This window comes from Oncorhynchus nerka, linkage group LG6 (genome assembly GCF_034236695.1).
Source record: "Oncorhynchus nerka isolate Pitt River linkage group LG6, Oner_Uvic_2.0, whole genome shotgun sequence".
Classification (NCBI taxonomy): Eukaryota; Metazoa; Chordata; class Actinopteri; order Salmoniformes; family Salmonidae; genus Oncorhynchus; species Oncorhynchus nerka.
In genome coordinates, this window is record NC_088401.1 from 68,164,572 (window position 1) to 68,189,248 (window position 24,677).

At 45.9% G+C, this 24,677-nt stretch overlaps 1 protein-coding gene across 1 annotated transcript in view; it reads left to right on the forward strand.

The window, feature by feature from the left end:
* The first annotated feature begins 620 nt into the window (after window positions 1–620).
* LOC115130060 (ecto-NOX disulfide-thiol exchanger 2-like) overlaps window positions 621–24,677 on the forward strand; it is a 203,399-nt gene continuing 179,342 nt past the window's right edge. Inside the window, exons 1-2 of the mRNA XM_029660835.2 lie at window positions 621–740; window positions 24,061–24,219. Coding sequence (XP_029516695.2) covers window positions 638–740; window positions 24,061–24,219 — 262 coding nt within the window. The 5' untranslated portion in view covers window positions 621–637. The remainder of the gene's footprint in view (window positions 741–24,060; window positions 24,220–24,677) is intronic.

A 24,677-nucleotide genomic window follows, 5' to 3' on the forward strand; every position in this document is an offset into this window, starting at 1 on the left:
GTTGAATGTGTGATGCGTTCTTGTTTACATGGGGTATTTTACTGTAGGGATCTTGGCAGAAAACCAGACTGCTTTCCCTGGGGTTGTGTCTGAATTGATGTGTGTGTCTGTAATATTAGGCCATCGATTTGTATTCAAGTTTTGAATGCCCGACTGCTTTAGAAATGGCCTTTTGCTTAGTACCAAAGCTAGTAATCTTCTTTTCGTGAGCTTTATTCCCCTAAATTGACCGTGACAAAGAAACATAAACTAGCCCTGCTCTTTTACTGAAGTTTTATTGTGTAGATTCTATCTGAGGAGTGTGTTGTGGTAGTACTGTTGTTCATTCTGAGAGTTGTAGTGTCGGCCAGGGAAGAGAAGCAGCATCATCAGGAGGCCCTCTCTTACAAGAGGTCAGAGGAAGATCAGCCAAGAGGGGAATGAATTCTAATAACCTCTGAATAGAATGTAAAAGGCGGTGTCACTGGACAGATGACCTCTCAAAAAAATAGTTACAAATTCTTTACTGTGTTATAGAAGCTTTTAAATAGGAAATTAGAGGCAATTGAACAAATAATTTGAGACCATATCTGATTGTACTGTATTCTGACTGACTCTCTCTCTCTCTCTCTCTGCAGAAGGGATTCGTAACATATCCATGGACATGTCCAACCCCATGTCAGACCCCAACGCCTGGGCCACCGCCATGAACAACCTTGGCATGGCTCCCATGAACATGACAGGACAGCCCCTTCTGTCAGGTATGGGTCATTTAATCCTAACCATACCTCTACTGTAGCTAAGTAGCCCCACCCATCTATTTAAGGATTAACATGAGGCCATTTTTTATTTTACCTTTATTTAACTAGGCTAGTCATTTAAGAACAAATTCTTATTTACAATGACGGCCTAAGAACAGTGGTTTAACTGCCTTGTTCAGAGGCAGAACGACAGAGTTTTAACTTGTCAGCTCGGGGATTTGATCTAGCAACCTTTTGGTTACTTGCCCAACGCTCTAATCACTACGCTACCTACCACCCCGCTAAATAGAAGAAGATAGTGTAGTAAAAAATAAAGATTTCATGACTAAAATCTGTTTAAGTTGCAGCTTACAAGAAGGAAAAACTCCAGGTAAAAATATATCCTAATATGACTTTGAAAGTGTTCAGCTAAAAATATTGTATAAATATTTTATAATTTTCACACAGACACTTGTCTAAATTGATAGGTCATGTGAAAGAAATGTTATAACCTCCCACTTGATATTCTAGAGAATAAAGACCATTTCCAATGCATATTTGGAGTTTTGTGGTTTTGCTGACAAAAATCCTGACAAATCTGAATCTAGATGTGTATTTTAGACATACAGTACCAGTCAAAAGTTTGGACACACCTACTCATTCAAGGATTTTTCTTTATTTTCACTATTTTCTACATTGTAGAATAATATTGACAAACCATTTTAGTTGGGTTGAGGTTGGGTGATTGTGTAGACCAGGTTATCTAATGAGGCACTCCATCACTCTCCTTCTTGGTCAAATAGCCCTTACACAGCCTGGAGGTGTGTTGGGTCATTTTCCTATTTAAAAAAAAGGATTGTCCCATTTAGTGCAAACAAATTGGGATGGCGTATCGCTGCAGAATGCTGTGGTAGCCATGCTGGTTAAGTGTGCCTTGAATTATAAATAAATCACTGACAGTGTCACTAGCAAAGCACCCACACACCATCACACCTCCTCCTCCATGCTTCACGGTGGGAAGCACACATGCGGAGATCATCCGTTCACCTACTATGTGTCTCACAAAGACACGGCTGTTGGAACCAAAAATGTCAAATTTGGACTCATCAGATTAAAGGACAGATTTCCACCGGTCTAATGTCCATTGTTCATGTTTCTTGGCCCAAGCAAGTCTCTTCTTCTTATTGATGTCCTTTAGTAGTGGTTTCTTTGCAGCAATTTAATCAAGAAGGCCTGATTCACACAGGCTCCTCTGAACAATTGATGTCAATATGTGTCTGTTACTTGAACTCTGTGAATGTCTGAGTGCCCACAGAGTGTCTGTGGTTGAGGTAGAGACTAGGGGGAGTGTCTGGAGTTTTTGCATTTGTGTAGCTGCAGTAGAGACTAGGGGGAGTGTCTGGAGGGTTTGTGTCTGTGTGGCTGCAGTAGAGACTAGGGGGAGTGTCTGGAGTGTTTGTTTCTGTGTGTCTGCAGTATCCAGTGGATGTTTCTGAATGTAACTGCAGACTAGTTGTTGGATTCTGTGCATCCTGCGACTCTGCTCACATTTGCCTACGTCTGCCATTTTCTTTGTCTCTATTAAAATGAACATGCTGCGCTGAGTCAGCCAGATGGACTTATGACTCTATTATCAGTCTGAGGACCTGAGATCCACACTGCTCAGTTCCAGACAGACAGTTGGCAGGGTGGCAAAAGCTTTGAAACCCTTAGTTAATCCTATTTTGTGACACGCATACACAACTCAAATAGCAATTCTGTCATTAACGCCATTTATACTGAACCTCTTGGCTCTATCGTCAGGGAGGGGTTGCCCATAGTCGTGTATCATCATCATATGTCACACAGTCAGGTGAACTATAGACACATCATTGGACTGTAGCTGTCAAATCAAATCAAATGTATTTATGCCCTTCTTACATCAGCTGATATCTCAAAGTGCTGTACAGAAACCCAACCTAAAACCCCAAACAGCAAGCAATGCAGGTGTAGAAGCACGGTGGCTAGGAAAAACTCCCAAGAAAGACCAAAACCTAGGAAGAAACCTAGAGAGGAACCAGGCTAAGATGTTCAAATGTTCATAAATGACCAGCATGGTCAGATAATAATAATCACAGTAGTTGTCGAGGGTACAGCAAGTTAGCACCTCAGGAGTAAATGTCAGTTGGCTTTTCATAGCCAGTCATGAGTAGTATCTCTACAGCTCCTGGTGTCTCTAGAGAGTTGAGAACAGCAGGTCTGGGACATGTAGCATGTCCGGTGAACAGGTCAGGGTTCCATAACTGCAGGCAGAGCAGTAGCAACTGGAGCAGCAGCACGGCCAGGTGGACTGGGGACAGCAAAGATTATGAAAGATACATTATGCCAGGTAGTCCTGAGGCATGGTCCTAGGGCTCAGGTCCTCTGAGAGAAAGAAAGAAAGAAAGAGAGAAGGAGAGAATTAGAGAGAGCATACTTAAACTCACACAGGACACCGGATAAGACAGGAGAAGTACTCCAGATATAACAAACTGACCCTAGCTGTCACTCCATCATGTCACCATCTTGGCTATACCATAGGCTGTTTTCCCAGTGGCAGAGCCCACAGATATGTCATCATCATGAGTCACTCAGTCAGGTGAAATTACAATGGCAGAGCCAACAGATATGTCATCATCATGAGTCACTCAGTTAGATGTAATTACAGTGGCAGAGCCAACAGATATGTTATCATGAGTCACTCAGTTAGATGTAATTACAGTGGCAGAGCCAACAGATATGTTATCATGAGTCACTCAGTCAGGTGAAATTACAGTGGCAGAGCCAACAGATATGTTATCATCATGAGTCACCCAGTCAGGTGAAATTACAGTGGCAGAGCCAACAGATATGTTATCATCATGAGTCACTCAGAACAGATATGTTATCATGAGTCACTCAGTTAGATGTAATTACAGTGGCAGAGCCAACAGATATGTTATCATGAGTCACTCAGTCAGGTGAAATTACAGTGGCAGAGCCAACAGATATGTTATCATCATGAGTCACCCAGTCAGGTGAAATTACAGTGGCAGAGCCAACAGATATGTTATCATGAGTCACTCAGTTAGATGAAATTACAGTGGCAGAGCCAACAGATATGTTATCATGAGTCACTCAGTCAGGTGAAATTACAGTGGCAGAGCCAACAGATATGTTATCATGAGTCACTCAGTCAGATGAAATTACAGTGGCAGAGCCAACAGATATGTTATCATGAGTCACTCAGTTAGATGAAATTACAGTGGCAGAGCCAACAGATATGTTATCATGAGTCACTCAGTTAGATGAAATTACAGTGGCAGAGCCAACAGATATGTTATCATGAGTCACTCAGTCAGGTGAAATTACAGTGGCAGAGCCAACAGATATGTTATCATGAGTCACTCAGTTAGATGAAATTACAGTGGCAGAGCCAACAGATATGTTATCATGAGTCACTCAGTCAGGTGAAATTACAGTGGCAGAGCCAACAGATATGTTATCAGATGAGTCACCAACAGATCAGGTGAAATGAAACAGTGGCAGAGCCAACAGATATGTTATCATGAGTCACTCAGTCAGATGTAATTACAGTGGCAGAGCCAACAGATATGTTATCATCATGAGTCACTCAGTCAGATGAAATTACAGTGGCAGAGCCAACAGATATGTTATCATGAGTCACTCAGTCAGATGAAATTACAGTGGCAGAGCCAACAGATATGTTATCATGAGTCACTCAGTCAGGTGAAATTACAGTGGCAGAGCCAACAGATATGTTATCATGAGTCACTCAGTCAGGTGAAATTACAGTGGCAGAGCCAACATATATTTACATTTACATTTAAGTCATTTAGCAGACGCTCTTATCCAGAGCGACTTACAAATTGGTGTGTTCACCTTAAGACATCCAGTGGAACAGCCACTTTACAATAGTGCATCTAAATCTTTTAAGGGGGGTGAGAAGGATTACTTTATCCTATCCTAGGTATTCCTGAAAGAGGTGGGGTTTCAGGTGTCTCCGGAAGGTGGTGATTGACTCCGCTGTCCTGGCGTCGTGAGGGAGTTTGTTCCACCATTGGGGGGCCAGAGCAGCGAACAGTTTTGACTGGGCTGCGCGGGAACTGTACTTCCTCAGTGGTAGGGAGGCGAGCAGGCCAGAGGTGGATGAACGCAGTGCCCTTGTTTGGGTGTAGGGCCTGATCAGAGCCTGGAGGTACTGAGGTGCCGTTCCCCTCACAGCTCCGTAGGCAAGCACCATGGTCTTGTAGCGGATGCGAGCTTCAACTGGAAGCCAGTGGAGAGAGCGGAGGAGCGGGGTGACGTGAGAGAACTTGGGAAGGTTAAACACCAGACGGGCTGCGGCGTTCTGGATGAGTTGTAGGGGTTTAATGGCACAGGCAGGGAGCCCAGCCAACAGCGAGTTGCAGTAATCCAGACGGGAGATGACAAGTGCCTGGATTAGGACCTGCGCTGCTTCCTGTGTGAGGCAGGGTCGTACTCTGCGGATGTTGTAGAGCATGAACCTACAAGAACGGGCCACCGCCTTGATGTTAGTTGAGAACGACAGGGTGTTGTCCAGGATCACGCCAAGGTTCTTAGCGCTCTGGGAGGAGGACACAATGGAGTTGTCAACCATGATGGCGAGATCATGGAACGGGCAGTCCTTCCCGGGAGGAAGAGCAGCTCCGTCTTGCCGAGGTTCAGCTTGAGGTGGTGATCCGTCATCCACACTGATATGTCTGCCAGACATGCAGAGATGCGATTCGCCACCTGGTCATCAGAAGGGGGAAAGGAGAAGATTAATTGTGTGTCGTCTGCATAGCAATGATAGGAGAGACCATGTGAGGTTATGACAGAGCCAAGTGACTTGGTGTATAGCGAGAATAGGAGAGGGCCTAGAACAGAGCCCTGGGGGACGCCAGTGGTGAGAGCGCGTGGTGAGGAGACAGATTCTCGCCACGCCACCTGGTAGGAGCGACCTGTCAGGTAGGACGCAATCCAAGCGTGGGCCGCGCCGGAGATGCCCAACTCGGAGAGGGTGGAGAGGAGGATCTGATGGTTCACAGTATCGAAGGCAGCCGATAGGTCTAGAAGGATGAGAGCAGAGGAGAGAGAGTTAGCTTTAGCAGTGCGGAGGGCCTCCGTGATACAGAGAAGAGCAGTCTCAGTTGAATGACTAGTCTTGAAACCTGACTGATTTGGATCAAGAAGGTCATTCTGAGAGAGATAGCGGGAGAGCTGGCCAAGGACGGCACGTTCAAGAGTTTTGGAGAGAAAAGAAAGAAGGGATACTGGTCTGTAGTTGTTGACAACAGTAGTAGGCTTGATTACCAACAACGACGAGACGGCCTATAGGGAGGAGGTGAGGGCACTTGGAGTGTGATGTCAGCAAAACAATGGAAATGATAGTGGACTTCAGGAAACAGCAGAGGGAGCACCCCATATCCACTTCGAAGGGACAGCAGTGGAGAAGGTGGAAAGTTTTAAGTTCCTCGGCGTACACATCATGGACAAACTGAAATTATCTACCCACACAGACAGTGTGGTGAAGAAGATGCAACAGGAGGCTGAAGAAATGTGGCTTGTCATCTAAGACCCTCACAAACTTTTACAGATACACAATTGAGAGCATCCTGTCGGGCTGCATCACCGCCTGGTATGGCAACTGCACCGCCCATAACCGCAGAGCTCTCCAGAGGGTGGTTTGCACAACGCATCATCGGGGGCTTACTACCTGCCCTCCAGGACACCTACAGTACCCGATGTCACAGTAAGGCCAAAAAGATCATCAAGAACAACAGCCACTTGAGCCACTGCCTGTTCACCCCGCTACCATCCAGAAGGCGAGGTCAGTAGAGGTGCATCAAAAACTGAAAAATATCTTCTATCTCAAGGCCATCAGATAGTTAAACAGCCATCATTATCACTGTGAGGCTGCTGCCTACATACAGACTGTAAATCTTTGGCCACGTTAATAAATGGATCACTAGTCACTTTAGTAATGCCACTTTAATAATGTTTACATAGCTTGCATTACTCGCATATGTACACTACCGTTCAAAAGCTTGGGGTCACATAGAAATGTCCTCGTTTTTTAAAGAGCACCACATTTTTGTCCATTAAAATAACATCAAACTGATCAGAAATACAGTGTAGACATTATTAATGTTGTAAATGACTATTGTAGCTGGAAACAACAGATTTTTTTAATGGAATATCTACATAGGCGTACAGAGGCCCATTATCAGCAGTCATCACTTCTGTGTTCCAATGGCACGTTGTGTTAGCTAATCGAAATGTATCATTTTAAAAGGCTAATTGATCATTAGAAAATCCATTTTAGAAAACACATTTTGCAATTAGTTTAGCACATTATGTTAGCACGGCCTTCTAGGCAGAGTTCCTCTGTCTGTGTTCTTTTTCCCATCTTAATCTTGTATTTTTATTGGCCAGTCTGAGATATGGCTTTTTCTTTGCAACTCTGCCTAGAAGACCAGCATCCCAGATTCGCCTCTTCACTGTTGACGTTGAAACTGGTGTTTTTTTGCGGGTACTATTTAATGAACTTGCCAGTTGAGGACTTGTGAGGCGTCTTTTTCTCAATTTTGACACACTAATATACTTGTCCTCTTGCTCTGTTGTGAACTTGGGCCTCCCACTCCTCTTTCTATTCTGGTTAGAGCCAGTTTGCGCCAGTTCTGTGATGGGAGTAGTACACAGCATTGTACGAGATCTTCAGTTTCTTGGCAATTTCTCGCATGGAATAGCAATAGCCTTAATTTCTCAGAACAAGAGTATACTGATACGTTTCAGAAGAAAGTTATTTGTTTCTGGCCATTTTGAGCCTGTAATCAAACCCACAAATGCTGATGCTCCAGATACTCAAGTAGTCTAAAGAAGGCCAGTTTTATTAGCCACTTTAATTAGCGCAACAGTTTTCAATTGTGCTAACATAATTTCAAAATTGTTTTCCAATGATCAATTAGCCTTTTAAAATTATAGACTTGGATTAGCTAACACAACTTGTCATTGGAACACATGACGGTTGCTGATTGTCACGTTCGTCATAATGAGTGGACCAAGATGCAGCGTGGTATGTTTCCATCCTTTTATTTAGAAGAGAAACTTAAAGGACAAAAACAATCAAGCAAATAAACGAAACGTGAAGCTACATGCAGTGCAGAAAGCAACTACAAACAAACATAGTCAAGATCCCACAAATCACAATGGGAAAATGGCTACCGCAAAACCTGACTCAATAGGGGAGGGTCCGGGTGGGCATCTACTGTCGGGGGCGGGTCCGGTGCGGGTTAAAGTAACCACTCCGCTTGCAGATACGTCATCCTCCCTGGCGGCTCTGGTGCGGGGATCGTCGCCAGAAGCTCCGGACCGTGGCTTGTTTGCCGGAGGAACCGGACCATGGGTCGTCTTCGGAGGCACTAGACCGTGGATCGTCGCCGGAGGCACCAGACCGTGGATTGTCGCCGGAGGCTCCGGACTGGGAAACCTCGCAGGAGGCTTTGGACCGCAGACCGTCGCTGGAGACTCTGGACCACCGACCGTCGCTGGAGGCTCCGAACCGCAGACCGTCGCTGGAGGCCCCGGACCACAGACCGTCGATGGAGGCTCCGGACCGCAGAGCGTCTCAGGAGGCTCGTTGGAGGTTCCGGACCGCGGACCGTCGTTGGAGGTTCCGGACCGTGGACCGTTGTTGGAGGTTCCGGACCGTGAAATGTCGCCGGAAGCTCTGGACTGGGAACTGTCGACGGAAGCTCTGGACTGGGAACTGTCGCCGGAAGCTCTGGACTGTGGAGGCGCACTGGAGGCCTGATACATGGGACCGGTACAGGTAGCACCGGGCTGGTGACATGCACCTCAAGGCAAGTGCGGAGAAGAGGCACAGGACTTACTGGACTGTGAAGGCTTACTGGAGGCCTGATGCGTGGGACCGGTACAGGTGGCACCGGGCTGGTGACACGCACCTCAGGGCGAGTGCGGGGAGGAGGCACAGGGCATACTGGACTGTGGAGGTGCACTGGAGGTCTAGAGCGTATAGCTGGCACAACCATCCTGGCTGGATGCTCACTTTAGCCCAGCAAGTGCAGAGAGCTGGCACCAAGCGCACCGGGCTGTGAATGCGCACTGGAGACACAGTGCGTATCATTGCATAGCCTGGTGCCTGAATGGTCACACGCTCCTTAAAGCGAGTGCAGGGAGTTGGCTCTGGTCTGGAACCTGGCTCCGCCAACCACCCCGTGTGCCCCCCCCCAAAAAAAACTGTTTTGGGGCTGCCTCTTCTGCTTGCGTCTTGGTTGCGAACCCCGGAGTCATCGTTGATGCTCCCTTGCTGCTTCCATGGAAGGCAATCCTTTCCGGCCATGATTTCTTCCCACGTCCAGGATCCTTTACCGTCCAAAATATCCTCCCACGTCCATGATGTCTGCCCCTCCTGGCCACGCTGCTTGGTCCGTTTGTGATGGGGTCTTCTGTCACGTTCGTCATAATGAGTGGACCAAGATGCAGCGTGGTATGTTTCCATCCTTTTATTTAGAAGAGAAACTTAAAGCACAAAAACAATAAAGCGAATAAACGAACCGTGAAGCTACATGCAGTGCAGAAAGCAACTACACACAAACATAGTCAAGATCCCACAAATCACAATGGGGAAAATGGCTACCTAACTATGATCCCCAATCAGAGACAACAATAAACAGCTGTCTCTGATTGGGAACCATACCATACCAGGCCAACATAAATCACTAATCACCTAGATGTCCCACCCTAGTCACTATCACGCCCCAACCAACATAGAGAATAAACAGCTCTCTATGGTCAGGGCGTGACACTGATAATGGGCCTCTGTACCCCTATGTAGATATTCCTTTTTTTTTTTATCGGCCATTTCCAGCTACAATAGTCATTTACAACATTTAACAACGTCTACACTGTATTTCTGATCAGTTTGATGTTATTTTAATTGACCAAAAATGTGATTTTATTTAAAAAACAAGGACATTTTTAAGTGACCCCAAACTTTGAATGGTAGTGTATGTATATATTCTTATTCCATTCCTTTACTTAGATTTGTGTGTGTTAGGTTGGTGTTATGGACTTGTTAGATTACTTATCAGATATTGCTGCACTCTCGGAACTAGAAGCGCAAGCATTTCGCTATACTCGCAATAACCATGTGTATGTGATCAATAAAATGTGATTTGATTTGATTTAATGCAGGGGGGTGTTGGACAGCTGTGGTCGCCCACTACAATCACCTGGAGCTACACCTCTTCCATCTATACTCCTCTACTTCTCTCTAATCCCTTTCTTTCTTTCTCTCTCTCTGTCTCTCTCTGTCTTTCTCTGTCTTTCTCTCTGAAGCCCAAATTATCCAACAGCTTCATTACTGTCATCTCTATACTGAGTCAGCACTCTGCTCCACTGCTATAAAAGTCACAACTAAAGTAGGACAAACATTGCTTCCCCACACTGCTTAATTATACATACGTTTATACATTATACATTATTTCAACATCCTGTTTTCACACACACGCGCGCAAAGGACAGCACAGCACAGCACTGCACACCACTTCACAGCACACACACACACAAAGCCTTTGTTATTAGATCGGCTTGTACCTTTGAACTAATCCACCTGGATTTTCTACTGATTCTCCATCATGTGAGGGATTGAACTTCATCCTCTCCTCTGTTGTTTTTCTTCTGATGGAGCTATCTCTTTCTCTCTCTCTCTCTGTCTCTCTCTCTGTCTCCTTGTCTCTCTCTCGGTCTCCTTGTCTCTCTCTCTGTTCTTCTTGCAGTCAAACTAACTTTCCCTGCCAAAGAACACAGCTCTGTCAGAACATTAAAATGCACACTGCCTTACCCATTGAGTAGAGCTGGTTTATATATAACGATCTCTTGCTTTCATATTGTTTTAGCTTGTATTATATACCAGTGCCTCATATTCTTATTACATAGAGGTTGTATAGTTTACCACAGTGTAAGAGATGCAATCAACGATGTTGGCTTTCTTCTCTTTGATTCCACATCTCCTCTCAATGGCCCAGAAAGAAAGAGACAAGCGTTACATTACAGTAGCATTTGTAGGAAGTCTCCTGTGTTTGCCCTACTCTCTCTCTCTCTCTCTCTCTCTCTCGTAGGCACCTCCCCAGTAACCATTTATTATCCAAGACATTTGACACATTAATCAGCAGTCCTGATTAGATTTATTGCCTCTGTGGTACGCAACACCACCTGCCACCAAGTCATTGCATCGCCAGTCTGTCTAGAGCCAAGTAGCTACCGGGAGATGAGGCTCAGTCAACGTAAAGAAATAAAATGCTGTGGAGACGGACAGGGTCTAAAGAGGCACAGACGTATTTTCCACTTTGGTTCAACGTAATTTCATTGAAATGATGTGGAAACAACGTTGATTTAACCAGTGTGTTCCCAGTGGGTTGTTTTGTGAAGACAGGGTACAGTACTTCACTATGGGGACATGGGACTGAAAATACTTCACTATGGGGACATGGTACTACAGAGACTTCACTATGGGAACATGGGACTCTAGAGTCTTCACTATGGGGACATGGTACTGTAGAGTCTTCACTATGGGGACATGATACTATAGAGACTTCACTATGGGGACATGGTACTATAGAGACTTCACTATGGGGACATGGTACTATAGAGACTTCACTATGGGGACAGGTTGTCTTGTGGGGACAATGTACTGTAGAGACTTCACTATGGGGACATGGTACTGTCGAGTCTTCACTATGGGGACATGGGACTATAGAGACTTCACTATGGGGACATGGTACTATAGAGACTTCACTATGGGGACAGGTTGACTTGTGGGGACAATGTACTGTAGAGACTTCACTATGGGGACATGGTACTTTAGAGAGTTCATTATGGGGACATGGGACTATAGAGACTTCACTATGGGGACATGGTACTATAGAGACTTCACTATGGGGACAGGTTGTCTTGTGGGGACAATGTACTGTAGAGACTTCACTATGGGGACATGGTACTGTAGAGACTTCACTATGGAGACATGGTACTGTAGAGACTTCACTATGGGGACATGGTACTGTAGAGACTTCATTATGGGGACATGGTACTGTAGAGACTTCACTATGGAGACATGGTACTGTAGAGACTTCACTATGGGGACAGGTTGTCTTGTGGGGACAATGTACTGTAGAGACTCCACCATGGGAACATACGACTGTAGAGACTTCACTATGGGGACATGATGTCTTGTGGGGACATGGTACTGTAGAGACTTCACTATGGCGACATGGAACTTTAGAGAGTCCACTGTGGGGACATGGAACTGTAGAGACTTCACTATGGGAACATACGACTGTAGAGACTTCACTATGGGGACATGATGTATTGTGGGGACATGGTACTGTAGAGACTTCACAATGGGGACATCATACTGTAGAGACGCTACTATGGGGACATGGAACTGTAGAGACTTCACTATGGCGACATGGAACTTTAGAGAGTCCACTGTGGGGACATGGAACTGTAGAGACTTCACTATGGGGACAGGTTGTCTTGTGGGGACATGGTACTGTAAAGACTTCACTATGGGGACATGGCACTGTAGAGACTTCACTATGGGGACATGGAACTGTAGAGACTTCACTATGGGGACAGGTTGTCTTGTGGGGACATGGTACTGTAAAGACTTCACTATGGGGACATGGCACTGTAGAGACTTCACTATGGGGACAGGTTGTCTTGTGGGACATGGTACTGTAAAGACTTCACTATGGGGACATGGCACTGTAGAGACTTCACTATGGGGACAGGTTGTCTTGTGGGGACATGGTACTGTAAAGACTTCACTATGGGGACATGGCACTCACAGGAGAGATAAGCTTTATGGGGACAAGGCTTCCTTGGAATCCCCACTAGAATCTTGTCATCTCCTTCACAGGATTAAAGCTATGCATAGTCCTACTTCACATGGTTAAACCTCTGCATAGCCCTGCTACACAGGGTGGAGTGGTGGCAACTCACCCAGCTGTTACTTGAGTTATGACATCAGACATTACAGGACATCTACAGTCAATACTGCTTAGTTGTCTTAGATTCCAACTGCTGCCTGTTGGCAGCCTGGAGCCCCAGTGGGACTACAACAGTGGCCATAGGGCCCATTGAGCTGCATATGGTTATTCAGTAGGGCTGTAGAGGGATGACTGTATTGACCATAAGGCTATAGATCAGGGTTACCCCACTGTCGGCCTGCGTGTGGTTTATTAACTTTTTTTTCATTATAATTGTTGGACATGCACTGCGTGCACAATTATTAGGCAAGTGAGTATTCTGATCTTATCATTATTTCTATGCACATTTTCCAACTCCAAACCATATGAACTTGAATGCTTATTGGACGTAATCATTTCTGATTATATGTATATTTGTAATGAGGGAGGGTGTGGTGAAAATGAATAACACCTTATATCAAGGTGTGCATAATTATTAGGCAGCTTCATTATATCAGATAAAATGGGCCAAAAGGGAGATTTAACTGACACTGAAAAGTAAAAAATGGTCAAATGCCTTTCAGACGGATGCAACACTGTTGAAATAGCTGAACTAATGAGGCGTGACCACCTGACAATCAAATATTTTGTTGCGAATAGTCAACTAAAATCAAATCAAAGTTTATTTGTCACGTGCGCCGAATACAACAGGTTGTAGTAGACCTTACACTGAAATGCTTACTTACAGGCTCTAACCAATAGTGTAAAAAATATATTCGGTGAACAATAGGTAAGTAAAGAAATAAAACAACAGTAAAAAGACAGGCTATATACAGTAGAGGAGGCTATAAAAGTAGCGAGGCTACATACATATATCGGTTAGTCAGGCTGATTGAGGTAGTATGTACATGTAGATATGGTTAAATTGACTATGCATATATGATGAACAGAGAGTAGCAATAACGTAAAAGAAGGGTTGGTGGGTGGTGGGTGGCGGGTGGTGGGACACAATGCAGATAGTCCGGATAGGCAATGTGCGGGAGCACTGGTTGGTCAGCCCAACTGAGGTAGTATGTACATTAATGTATAGTTAAAGTGACTATGTATGTATGATAAACAGAGTAGCAGCAGTGTAAACATAGGGGGTGGGGGAGGGACACAATGCAAATAGTCTGGGTAGGCATTTTATTACCTGTTCAGGAGTCTTGTGGCCTTGGGGTAAAAACTGTTGAGAAGCCTTTTTGTCCTAGACTTGGCACTACGGTACCGCTTGCCATGCGGTAGTAGAGAAAACAGTCTATGACTGGGGTGGCTGGGGTCTTTGACAATTTTTAGGGCCTTCCTCTGACACTGCCTGGTGTAGTCCTGGATGGCAGGCAGTGTCATGCCCTGACCTTAGAGATCCTTTATTCTCTATTTTGGGTTAGGTCGGGGTGTGACTAGGGTGGGCATTCTAGTTTTGCTATTTCTATGTTGGTCTGGTATGGTTCCCAATCAGAGGCAGTCTATCGTTGTCTCTGATTGGGGATCATATTTAGGCAGCCTTTTCCCACCTGTTTGTTGTGGGATCTTGGTAATGTATTGTTACTTGTGAGCACTACATAGCTTCACGTTCATTTAGCTCTTTATTGTTTTCTGTGCATTTCACTCGAATAAAGATGATGAAACCATTCCACGCTGCACCTTGGTCCGATTCTTACAACAACGTTCGTGAAAGGCAGCTTATCCCCAGTGATGTACTGGGCCGTACGCACTACCCTGTGTAGTGCTTTGCGGTCAGAGGCCGAGCAATTGTCGTACCAGGCAGTGATGCAACCAGTCGATGTTGCAGCTGAAGAACCTTTTGAGGATCTCAGGACCCATGCCAAATCTTTTTAGTTTCCTGAGGGGGAATAGGCTTTGTCGTGCCCTCTTCACGACAGTCTTGGTGTGTTTGGACCATTATAGTTTGTTGTTGATGTGGACACCAAGGAACTTGAAGCTCTCAACCTGCTCCACTACAGCCCTGTAGATGAGAATGGGGGAGTGCTCGGTCCTCCTTTTGCTGTAGTCCACAATCATCTACTTAGTCTTGGTTACGTTGAGCGATAGGTTGTTATTCTGGCACCACCCGGCCAGGTCTCTGACGTTCTCCCTATAGGCTGTCTCGTCGTTGTCGGTGATCAGGCCTACCACTGTTGTGTCTTCTGCAAACTTAATGATGGTGTTGGAGTCGTGTCTGGCCATGCAGTTGTGGGTGAACAGGGAGTACAGAAGGGGACTGAGCACACACCCCTGTGGAGCTCCAGTGTTGAGGATCAGCATGGCATATGTGTTGCTACCTACCATTACCACCCGGGGTGGCCCGTCAGGAAGTCCAGGATCCAGTTGTAGAGCGGGGTGTTTAGTCCCAGGATCCTTAGCTTAGTGATGAGTTTTAAGGGTGCTATGGTGTATAGCTACGCTGAGCTGTAGTCAATGAATAGCATTCTCACATAAGTGTTCCTTTTGTCCAGGTGGGAAAGGGCAGTGTGGGGTGCAATAGAGATTGCATCATCTGTGGATCTGTTTGGTCGGTATGCTAACTGGAGTAGGTCTAGGGTTTCTGTGATAATGGTGTTGATGTGAACCTTTACCAACCTTTCAAAGCACTTCATGGCTACGGACGTGAGTGCTACGGGTCTGTAGTCATTTAGGCAGGTTGCCTTTCTTGGGTACAGGGACTATGGTGGTCTGATTGAAACATGTTGGTATTACAGGCTCAATCAGGGACATGTTGAAAATGTCAGTGAAGACACCTGCCAGTTGGTCAGCACATGCCCGGAGCACATGCCCCGGTAATCTGTCTGGCCTTGTGTATGTTGACCTGTTTAAAGGTCTTGCTCACATCGGCTCGTCTGATAGGCTGGTTCCACTGTACATCTCGCGGCTGTGCTTCCCTTTGTAGTCTGTAATAGTTTGCAAGCCCTGCCACATAAGACGAGCGTCGGAGCCGGTGTAGTATGATTCAATCTTAGCCCTGTATTGACGCTTTGCCTGTTTGATCGTTTGACGCAGGGCAAAGCAATATTTATTATAAGCTTCCGGGTTAGAGTCCCGTAACTTGAAAGCGGCAGCTCTACCCTTTAGCTCAGTGCAAATGTTGCCTGTAATCCATGGCTCCTGGTTGGGGTATGTACGTACAGTCACTGTGGGGACGACGTCCTCAATGCACTTATTGATAAAGTCAGTGACTGATGTGGTTTACTCCTCAATGCCCTCGGAAGAATCCCGGAACATGTTCCAGTCTGTGATAGCAAAACAGTCCTGTAGTTTAGCATCTGCTTCATCTGACCACTTTTTTATAGACCGAGTCACTGGTGCTTCCTGCTTTAGTTTTTGCTTGTAAGCAGGAATCAGGAGGATAGAGTTGTGGTCGGATTTACCATATGGAGGGCGAGGGAGAGCTTTGTACGCATCTGTGTGTGGAGTACAGGTGATCTAGAATTTATTTCCCTCTGGTTGCACATTTAACATGGTGATAGAAATTAGGTAGAACTGATTTAAGTTTCCCTGCATTAAAGTCTCCGGCCACTAGGAGCGCCTCCTCTGGGTGAGTGGTTTCCTGTTTGTTTATTTCCTTATACAGCTGACTGAGTGCGGTCTTAGTGCCAGCATCTGTCTGTGGTGGTAAATAAACAGCCACTAAAAGTATAGCTGAAAACTCTCTAGGCAAGTAGTGTGGCCTGCAATTTATCACATTATACTTCAGGCGAGCAAAATCTAGAGACTTCCTTAGATTTAGTGCACCCGCTGTTGTTTACCAATATGCACAGACCGCCGCCCCTCGTCTTACCGGAGTGTCCTGTTCTATCTTGCCGGTGCAGCGTATATCCCGCTAGCTGAATATCCATGTCGTCATTCAGCCACTATTCCATGAAACATAGGATATTACAGTTTATGTCCCATTGGTAGGATATTCGTTATCGTACCTCATATAATTTATGATCCAATGATTGCAAATTGGGGAGTAGTATTGAAGGTAATGGCAGCCTTCCCACTCGCCTTCTCCGGGTCCTGCCTAGGCATCCGGCTCTTTGTCCTCTGTACCTGCGTCACTTCCTCTTGCAAATAAATGGGATGTCGGCCCTGTGGGGTGTTTGGAGAATGTCTTGAATGTCTTTTCTACAACCTCCTTGTTGTAGAAAAAAACTTTGTTTATTCCGAGGTGAGTGATCGCTGTCCTGATATCCAGAAGCTCTTTTTTGCCTTAAGATACGGTTGCAGAAACATTATGTACAAAATAAGTTACAAATAACGCGGGGAAAAAACACATAATAGCACAATTGGTTGGGCGCCCGTAAAACTGCTACCATTTCTTTCGGCGCAAAGAACGCATGGAGAAAAAAATGTGCAAATGAACTGCAAAATACTTGAGAAGAATTAAACGTCAAGCTACCAGGAACCCATTATCCCCCACCATATTCCAGAACTGCAACCTACCTGGAGTCTTCAGAAGTACAAGGTGTCAAGTGCTCAGAGACATGGCCAAGGTCAAGAAGACTGAAACACGACCACCACTGAATACGATTCACAAGTTGAAACGTAAAGATTGGGTAAAGAAATACCCAAAGAAAGATTTTTCTTAGGTTTTATGGACAGATGACATGAGAGTGACTCTTGATGGACCAGATGGACATGCCTGTGGCTGGATCAGTAATGAACACAGGGCACCACTTCGAGTCAGGCGCCAGGAAGGTGGTGGAGGGGTACTGTTATGGGCTGCTATCATTAAGGATGAGGTATGGGACCTTTTCGGGTTGAAGATGGACTGAAACTCAACTCCCAAACCTACTGCCAGTTTCTGGAAGATACTTTCTTCAAGCAGTAGTACAGGAAGAAGTCCTCAGCATTCAAGAAGGCCATGATCTTTATGCAGGACAATACTCCATCACATGCACCCAAGTACTACACTGCTTGGCTAGCCAGACAGGGCCTCAAAGATGCCCGAATAATGACCTGGCCCCCTTACTCGCCTGACTTGGACCCTTCTCAAACGTGAGATTTACAGTGAGGGAAGACAATACACCTCTTTGAACAGCATTTGGGAGGCTGTGGTTGCTGCTTCAGCAAAAGTTGATTGTGAACAGATCAAGAAACTGACCGGTTCCGTGGATGGAAGGCTCATGTCAGTTATTGAAAAGAAGGGTGGCTACATTGGTCACTGAATATTTTTGAAAGGTCGGAAATGTTATTTAATTGTCATTTTGTGTTACCTTATTTGTTACACTTACTCAAAAAAAATTGAATAAACAAGTGAGTTGGGGCAAATAAATGTTGTAATTTGGTTGCCTAATAATTCTGCACACTATTAGTTGCCTAATAATTGTGCACACTTATGTATTCCCCTGAGAAAGACAAACGCTCACTTTTCCTTTGTTAAACATTTAGGTTTGAGGATGAATAACATTTTGGATTGACTGAGAGTATTGTGTTTGTTTAACAATAAAATGTATCCTGAGGAATGCAATTTGCCTAATAATTGTGCACACAGTGTAATAGACTGTAAAAACAACAGGATATCAGCTCCAAGTGATTTTAATTTATGAAATCTGTTCCCAAGTATTCCCACACATAATAGAGAGACACGTGATCGTATACAAATGTAAGCAAGTTTTGATTTTAGTCAATCTGTTTGGGCTTCTTGCAGTCAATTTGCAGTCTACAAATCATTTGTAATTATGCTTACATTTTAGTAATTTAGTAGACGCTCTTATGCAGAGCTACTTACATTAGCACTAAGGTTAAGTGCCTTGCTCAAGCGCACATCTACAGATTTTTCACCTAGTCGGCTCGAACCAGTGACCTTTCATTTACTGGCCCTGTGCTCTTAACCCGCTAGGCTACCAGCAGACCCTGCCTGTTCCGTCCCCGTGACCATCCTCTCAATAATTTTTTTTTGTCTGCGGCTGAATCTATATTGTATATTATGAAGAGAAGGAGATGTCTGGCAGCACATTGAGACTGGAGCCTCTGGTCGTGTTCTAGAGGGCTTTGCCTGCTCGCCTCATTAGAGAATATTACCTAGCATGCCTCACAGTAGTTCCCTGTGTTACCCTCCCTCCCTCCATCCAGCCCTCCCTCTACCCTCCACGCAGCCCTTCCTCCACCCATGCCCTCCCTCCCCCAGGCCTCCCACCCTCTCTATACCCAGCCCTCCCTCCCTCCCTTTACCCAGCCCTCCCTCTACCCAGCCCTCCCTCCCCCCAGCTCTCCCACACTCCCCTTTACCCAGCACTCCCTCCCCCAGCCCTCCCACACTCCCCTTTACCCATCCCTCACTCACTTTATCCAGCCCTCCCTTCCACCCTCCATTTACCCATCCCTCCCTCCACCCAGCCCTCCCTCCCCCCAGCCATCCCACACCATCCTCCACCCAGCCCTCTTTCCACCTAGCACCCACTCTGCTGGGGGGGACGTTTACCCTGGAAAACAGAGGGAGGGGAGGAAGGGAAGAGAAGATGAGGAAAGAGAGGGAGGATGGATGTGATATGTTGACAGCCAGGAGGTATCTACAGTGAAATGCCAAATGTTTTATTCCTGGCTGGACATTTTATTGATAGGCAGCATGAAATGTCATTACCTTCAACAAACCTCTGGGAAGCTGATTGGTTAACATGGAGATACAGGACTGTGTGTGTGTGTGTGTGTGTGTGTGTGTGTGTGTGTGTGTGTGTGTGTGTGTGTGTGTGTGTGTGTGTGTGTGTGTGTGTGTGTGTGTGTGTGCGTGCGTGTGCGTCTGTGTGTGTGTGTGTGTGTGTGTGTGTGTGTGTGTGCGTGTGCACTTCTCTGACTGTGTGTGTGTGTGTGTGAATGCCTGCGTGTGTTTGTGTATCCATGCGTGGGGTGTGTTTGTGTGTGTGTGTGTGTGTGTGTGTGAATGCCTGCGTGTGTTTGTGTATCCATGCGTGGGGTGGGTGTGTTTGGGTGACTCTTCATATCTCTGGGACTGCAGGCAGAGGCTGTGTGATGATCTATCATGTGACTGGAGAAAGAGAGAGAGATGAAGAGAAAGAGATGGAGCCAGTGGGAGAGGGAAGAGGGAGAGAGAGACACCTTGTGTGTCTGGAGAGAAGACAGCGTTCTCCGCTGATGTTTCTGTTCAGGAGACTCCTGCTCTGTCTCTGTCTCCAGACAGTTTTACCTCTGGCTGGAAGAGGCCTGTTTCACACTGAAGATGGTGTGTGTTTATCTTAAAATCCCTGAGAAGAAACAGAGTGTAAATAATCTCTGTTATCATGCATCGCTCTACTTCACACCTCCTATGCCCACTGGCTCTGAATGGAAGCGCGCGCACACACACACACACACACACACACACACACACACACACACACACACACACACACACACACACACACACACACACACAAACACACACAGACTGGAAGGAGAAAGAAAAATTCAGCAGTGAAATGGAAACAGGCTGGTCTTGATCAAACCAGATCTTTTCTTGATGTGCACCCGGAGCCTGGTTTGGCTCCTATCATCTGTCATGTTCATGAATAAATATGGTGCAGAAATCTTTTATTTACCAAGAGTGAAAATTATTCTCTGTGCTCATAATATGTGTGGCAGCCAGGAGTGTTTTACATAATTCATCAGCAGTGTGCTCATTTCCTCAGTTCAGGGTAGTGGCAGTTATGAATCAGCTCATCTGCCGCATAGGGGCCAATGACAGAGCTCTGCCGTGGGCCTCTCTCTCCAACCAGAGCTCTGCCGTGGGCCTCTCTTCCCAACCCAGGGCTGAACCCCACTATTACCCTGTCTGATGCCCACCAAAGAGCTCCCTAGTCGGCCTCTCACTCAGCCCTGAGACAAGAGCAACTATTACCCTATCTGAGGCCCTATCTGAGGCCCATCCGTGGTGGGTCTCTCACCCAGTCCTGAGACCAGAGCTGAACCCCATTATTATACTGTCTGAGGTCCATCAGAGAGCTCCGTAGTGGGCCTCGACCCAGCCCTGAGACCAGAGCTGAATCCCGCTATGACCCTGTCTGAGGCCCATCAGAGAGCTCTGTGGTGGGCCTCTCACCCAGCCCTGAGACCGGAGCTGCCACTTAGACTGGCATTCAGTAGACACTGTGTCCGCTGTACCTCCCTCCCTCTATCTCTCCTCCTGCCATCATTTCACCTCTCCTCCGCCTCGCTGGGCAGGAGTCATCATCAACCAGGCAACAGGGTCCCTCTTATCACTTTCAACGTGAATACCAGAAATTAGGTCATTAACAGGCGGGTGGGTGGGCAGACACATGTGTGTATGAGTGCACCCAGCTGTAGTCTACATCAATACTTGTGAAATCTCCTGTGTTTCCTGGTCTTCTCTCTCTCTCTATTTCTCTCTCTCTCTCTCTCTCTCTCTCTCTCTCTCTCTCTCTCTCTCTCTCTCTCTCTTTGACTACAGACAGGAAGATCAAAGGTCAGCCAATCAGTAGCAGAGAGGAGAGTCAGGAGAAGCTCATGTAGCTCCACTTTAAACATGTAGGATGTTTGTTTGTTCCTATCAAGCCCTAAACCAACAATGCAGTTCAAGAAATAGAGTTAATAAAATAAATAAACTAAACAAAAGCAAAAAAACTATCACAAGGTAACACAAGAAATGTACATAACAATGACGAGGCTATATACAGGGGGTACTGGTACCGAGTGTGGGGGTACAGGTCGAGGTAATTTGTAAAGTGACTATGCATAGATAATAAACAGCGAGTAGCAGCAGTGTAAAAACAAAAAGGGGATGTAAGTAGTCTGGGTGACCATTTGATTAGTTGAGTTATTCAGCAGTCTTATGACTTGGGGGTAGAAGCTGTTAAGGAACCTTTTGGTCCTAGACTCGGTGCTCCAGTACTGCTTGCCGTGCGGTAGCAGAGAGAACAGTCTATGACTTGGGTGACTGGAGTCTTTGATCATTTTTTGGGCCTTCCTCTGACACTGCCTAGTATACGGTATAGGACCTGGATGTCAGGAAGCTTGGCCCCAGGGATGTACTGGGCAGTACGTACTACCCTCTGTAGTGCCTTATGGTCAGATGCCGAGCAGTTGCCATACCAGGCGGTAATGTAACCAGTCATGCTCTTGATGGTGCAGCTGTAGATGTTTTTGATGATCTGGGGACCCATGACAAATCTTTTCAGTCTCCTGAGGGGAAAAGGTGTTGTCTTGCCCTCTTCACAACTGTCTTGGTGTGTTTGGACCATGATAGTTTGTTGGTGATGTGGACACCAAGGAACTTGGAATTCTCGACCCGCTCCACTTCAGTCCCATCAATGTTAATGGGAGCCTGTTCAGCCCTCCTTTTCCTATAGTCCACAATCAGCGCCTTTGTCTTGCTCACATTGAGAAAGTGGTTATTGTTATTGGCACCACACTGCCAGGTCTCTGATCTCCCCATAGGCTGTCTCATTGTTGTCGGTGATCAGGCTGTTGTGTCGAAACTGTTGTGTCGTCAGCAAACCTAATGATGGTGTTGGAGTCGTGCTTGGACACGCAGTCGTGGGTGAACAGGGAGTACAGGAAGAGACTAAGCACGCACCCCTGAGGGGCCCCAGTGTTGAGGATCAGCATGGCAGATATGTTGTTACCTACCCTTACCACCTGAGAGCGTGATCACACAGTCATCCGGAACAGCTGGTGTTCTCATGCATGCTTCAGTGTTTCTTGCCTCAAAGTGAGCATAAAATACATTTATGTCGTCTGGCAGGCTCGCGTCACTGGGCAGGTCGTGGCTGGCTTTCCCTTTGTAGTCCGTAATAGTTTTCAAGCCCTGCCATATCCGAAGAGCGTCAGAGCCGGTGTAGTACAATTCAATCTTAGTCCTGTATTGACGCTTTGCCTGTTTGTTTGATGGTTTGTCTGTGGGCATAGCAGGATGTCTTATAAATGTCCGGATTAGTGTTCCGCTCCTTGAAAGCGGAAGCTCTAGCCTTTAGCTCGATGAGGATGTTGCCTGTAATCCATGGCTTCTGGTTGGGTAATGTATGTACGTACGGTCACTGTGGGGACGACATCGTCAGTGCACTTATTGATTAAGCTGTTGACTGAGGTCGTATACTCTTCAATGCCATTGGATAAATCCTGGAACATATTCCAGTCTGTGCTAGCAAAACAGTCCTGTAGTGTAGAATCTGCGTTATCTGACCACTTCTGTATTGAGTGAGTCACTGGCACTTCCTGCTTTAGTTTTTGCTTGTAAGCCGGAATCAGAAGGATAGAATTATGGTCGGATTTGTCAAACGGAGGGTGAGGGAGAGCTTTGTATGAGTCTCTGTGTGTGGAGTAAAGGTGTTCTAGATTTTTTAAATCTGGTTGCACATGTGACATGCTGGTAGAAATGAGGTAAAGCATATTTAAGTTTCCCTGCATTAAAGTCCCCGGACATTAGGAGCGCCGCTTCTGGATGAGCATTTTCTTGTTTGCTTATGGCCTTATACAGCTCGTTGAGTGCGGACTTAGTGCCAGCATCGGTTTGTGGTGGTAAATAGACGGCTACGAATAATATAGATGTGACCTCTCTTAGTAGATAGTGTGGTCTACAGCTTTTCATGAGGTATTCTACCTCAGATGAGCAATACCTAGTGACTTCTTTAATATTAGACATCGCGCACCAGCAGTTTTTGACAAATAACGTAGCTGCTCTGTCCTGTTGAAAAACGGAGAAGCCAGCCAGCTCTATAAAGTCCATGTCAGTGAAACATAAGATATTACAGTTTTTAATGTCCCGTTGGTAGGATATTCTTAATCGTAGATCGTCCAGTTTGTTTTCCAATGATTGCACGTTGGCCAATAATGCAGAGGGTAGTGGTTTACTCACTCACCAACGAATTCTCACAAGGCACCTAGACATCCGCCCCGCCCCCTGTCTTTCTGTCTTTTTTTCACACGAATGACAGGGATGGGGGCCTGGTCTCAGGGAAGCAGTATATCCTTTGCTTCAGACTCATTTAAGAAAAATCTTTGTCCTGTTCGAGGTGAGTAATCACTGTTCTGATGTACAGAAGCTCTTTTCAGTCAGAAGAGACAGTAGCAGCAACATTATGTACTAAATAAGTTACAAAAAATGCGAAAAAACAAAGATAGCAAAGTTGGTTAGGAGCCTGTAAAACGGTAGCTACCCCCTCCTTTGCCATTGTCCATTCATCAGAGCATGTATTCAGTTATTTATAGACTGGTTGTGGGTCACCGTTGTTGACAGAAACCTCCGCAAAGTTTTCATGGAGAAACACAATGTCAAACTAAACATGAAAATGGCAACATGTGCTGAACTGGTGTGAGTGGCAATGTTGTTTTTATATGTGTGTGTTGTGTGCTTCATCTAGATTTTGACCAAGGCCTTGGAATGATGACAGGCATCAGTCCCATGAACCCCATGATGCCCGGCCTCGGCATGGTGCCCCCACCTCCCCTCCCCCTTGATCTGCCCATCGTCAAGGAAATCATTCACTGCAAGAGCTGCACCCTCTTCCCCCCCAACCCCAGTAAGTCGATTTACCTCTTACCCAAGTAAGTCTATTTACCTCTACCAGACCAGGAATATACCTGCCTAACTGCTAAGCTGTTATATCCATTCTCCATGAGATCACTTACCCAGGAAGTACAACAACCTTACTGTTGCATTTAACACATTCACTGCAAGAGCTGCACCCCCCCAACACCAATAAGTCTATTTACCTCGTACCCCAGGAGGTCTATTTACCTCGTACCCCAGGAGGTCTATTTACCTCGTACCCCATGAGGTCTATTTACCTCGTACCCCAGGAGGACTATTTACCTCGTACCCCAGGAGGTCTATTTACCTCGTACCCCAGTAGGTCTATTTACCTCTACTAGAGAAGGAATGTAATGTAAATGTAAGGAATATACCTGCCTAACCACTAAGTCGTTATAAGTCGTTATATCCAGTCTCTATGAGATCACTTACCCAGGAAGTACAACA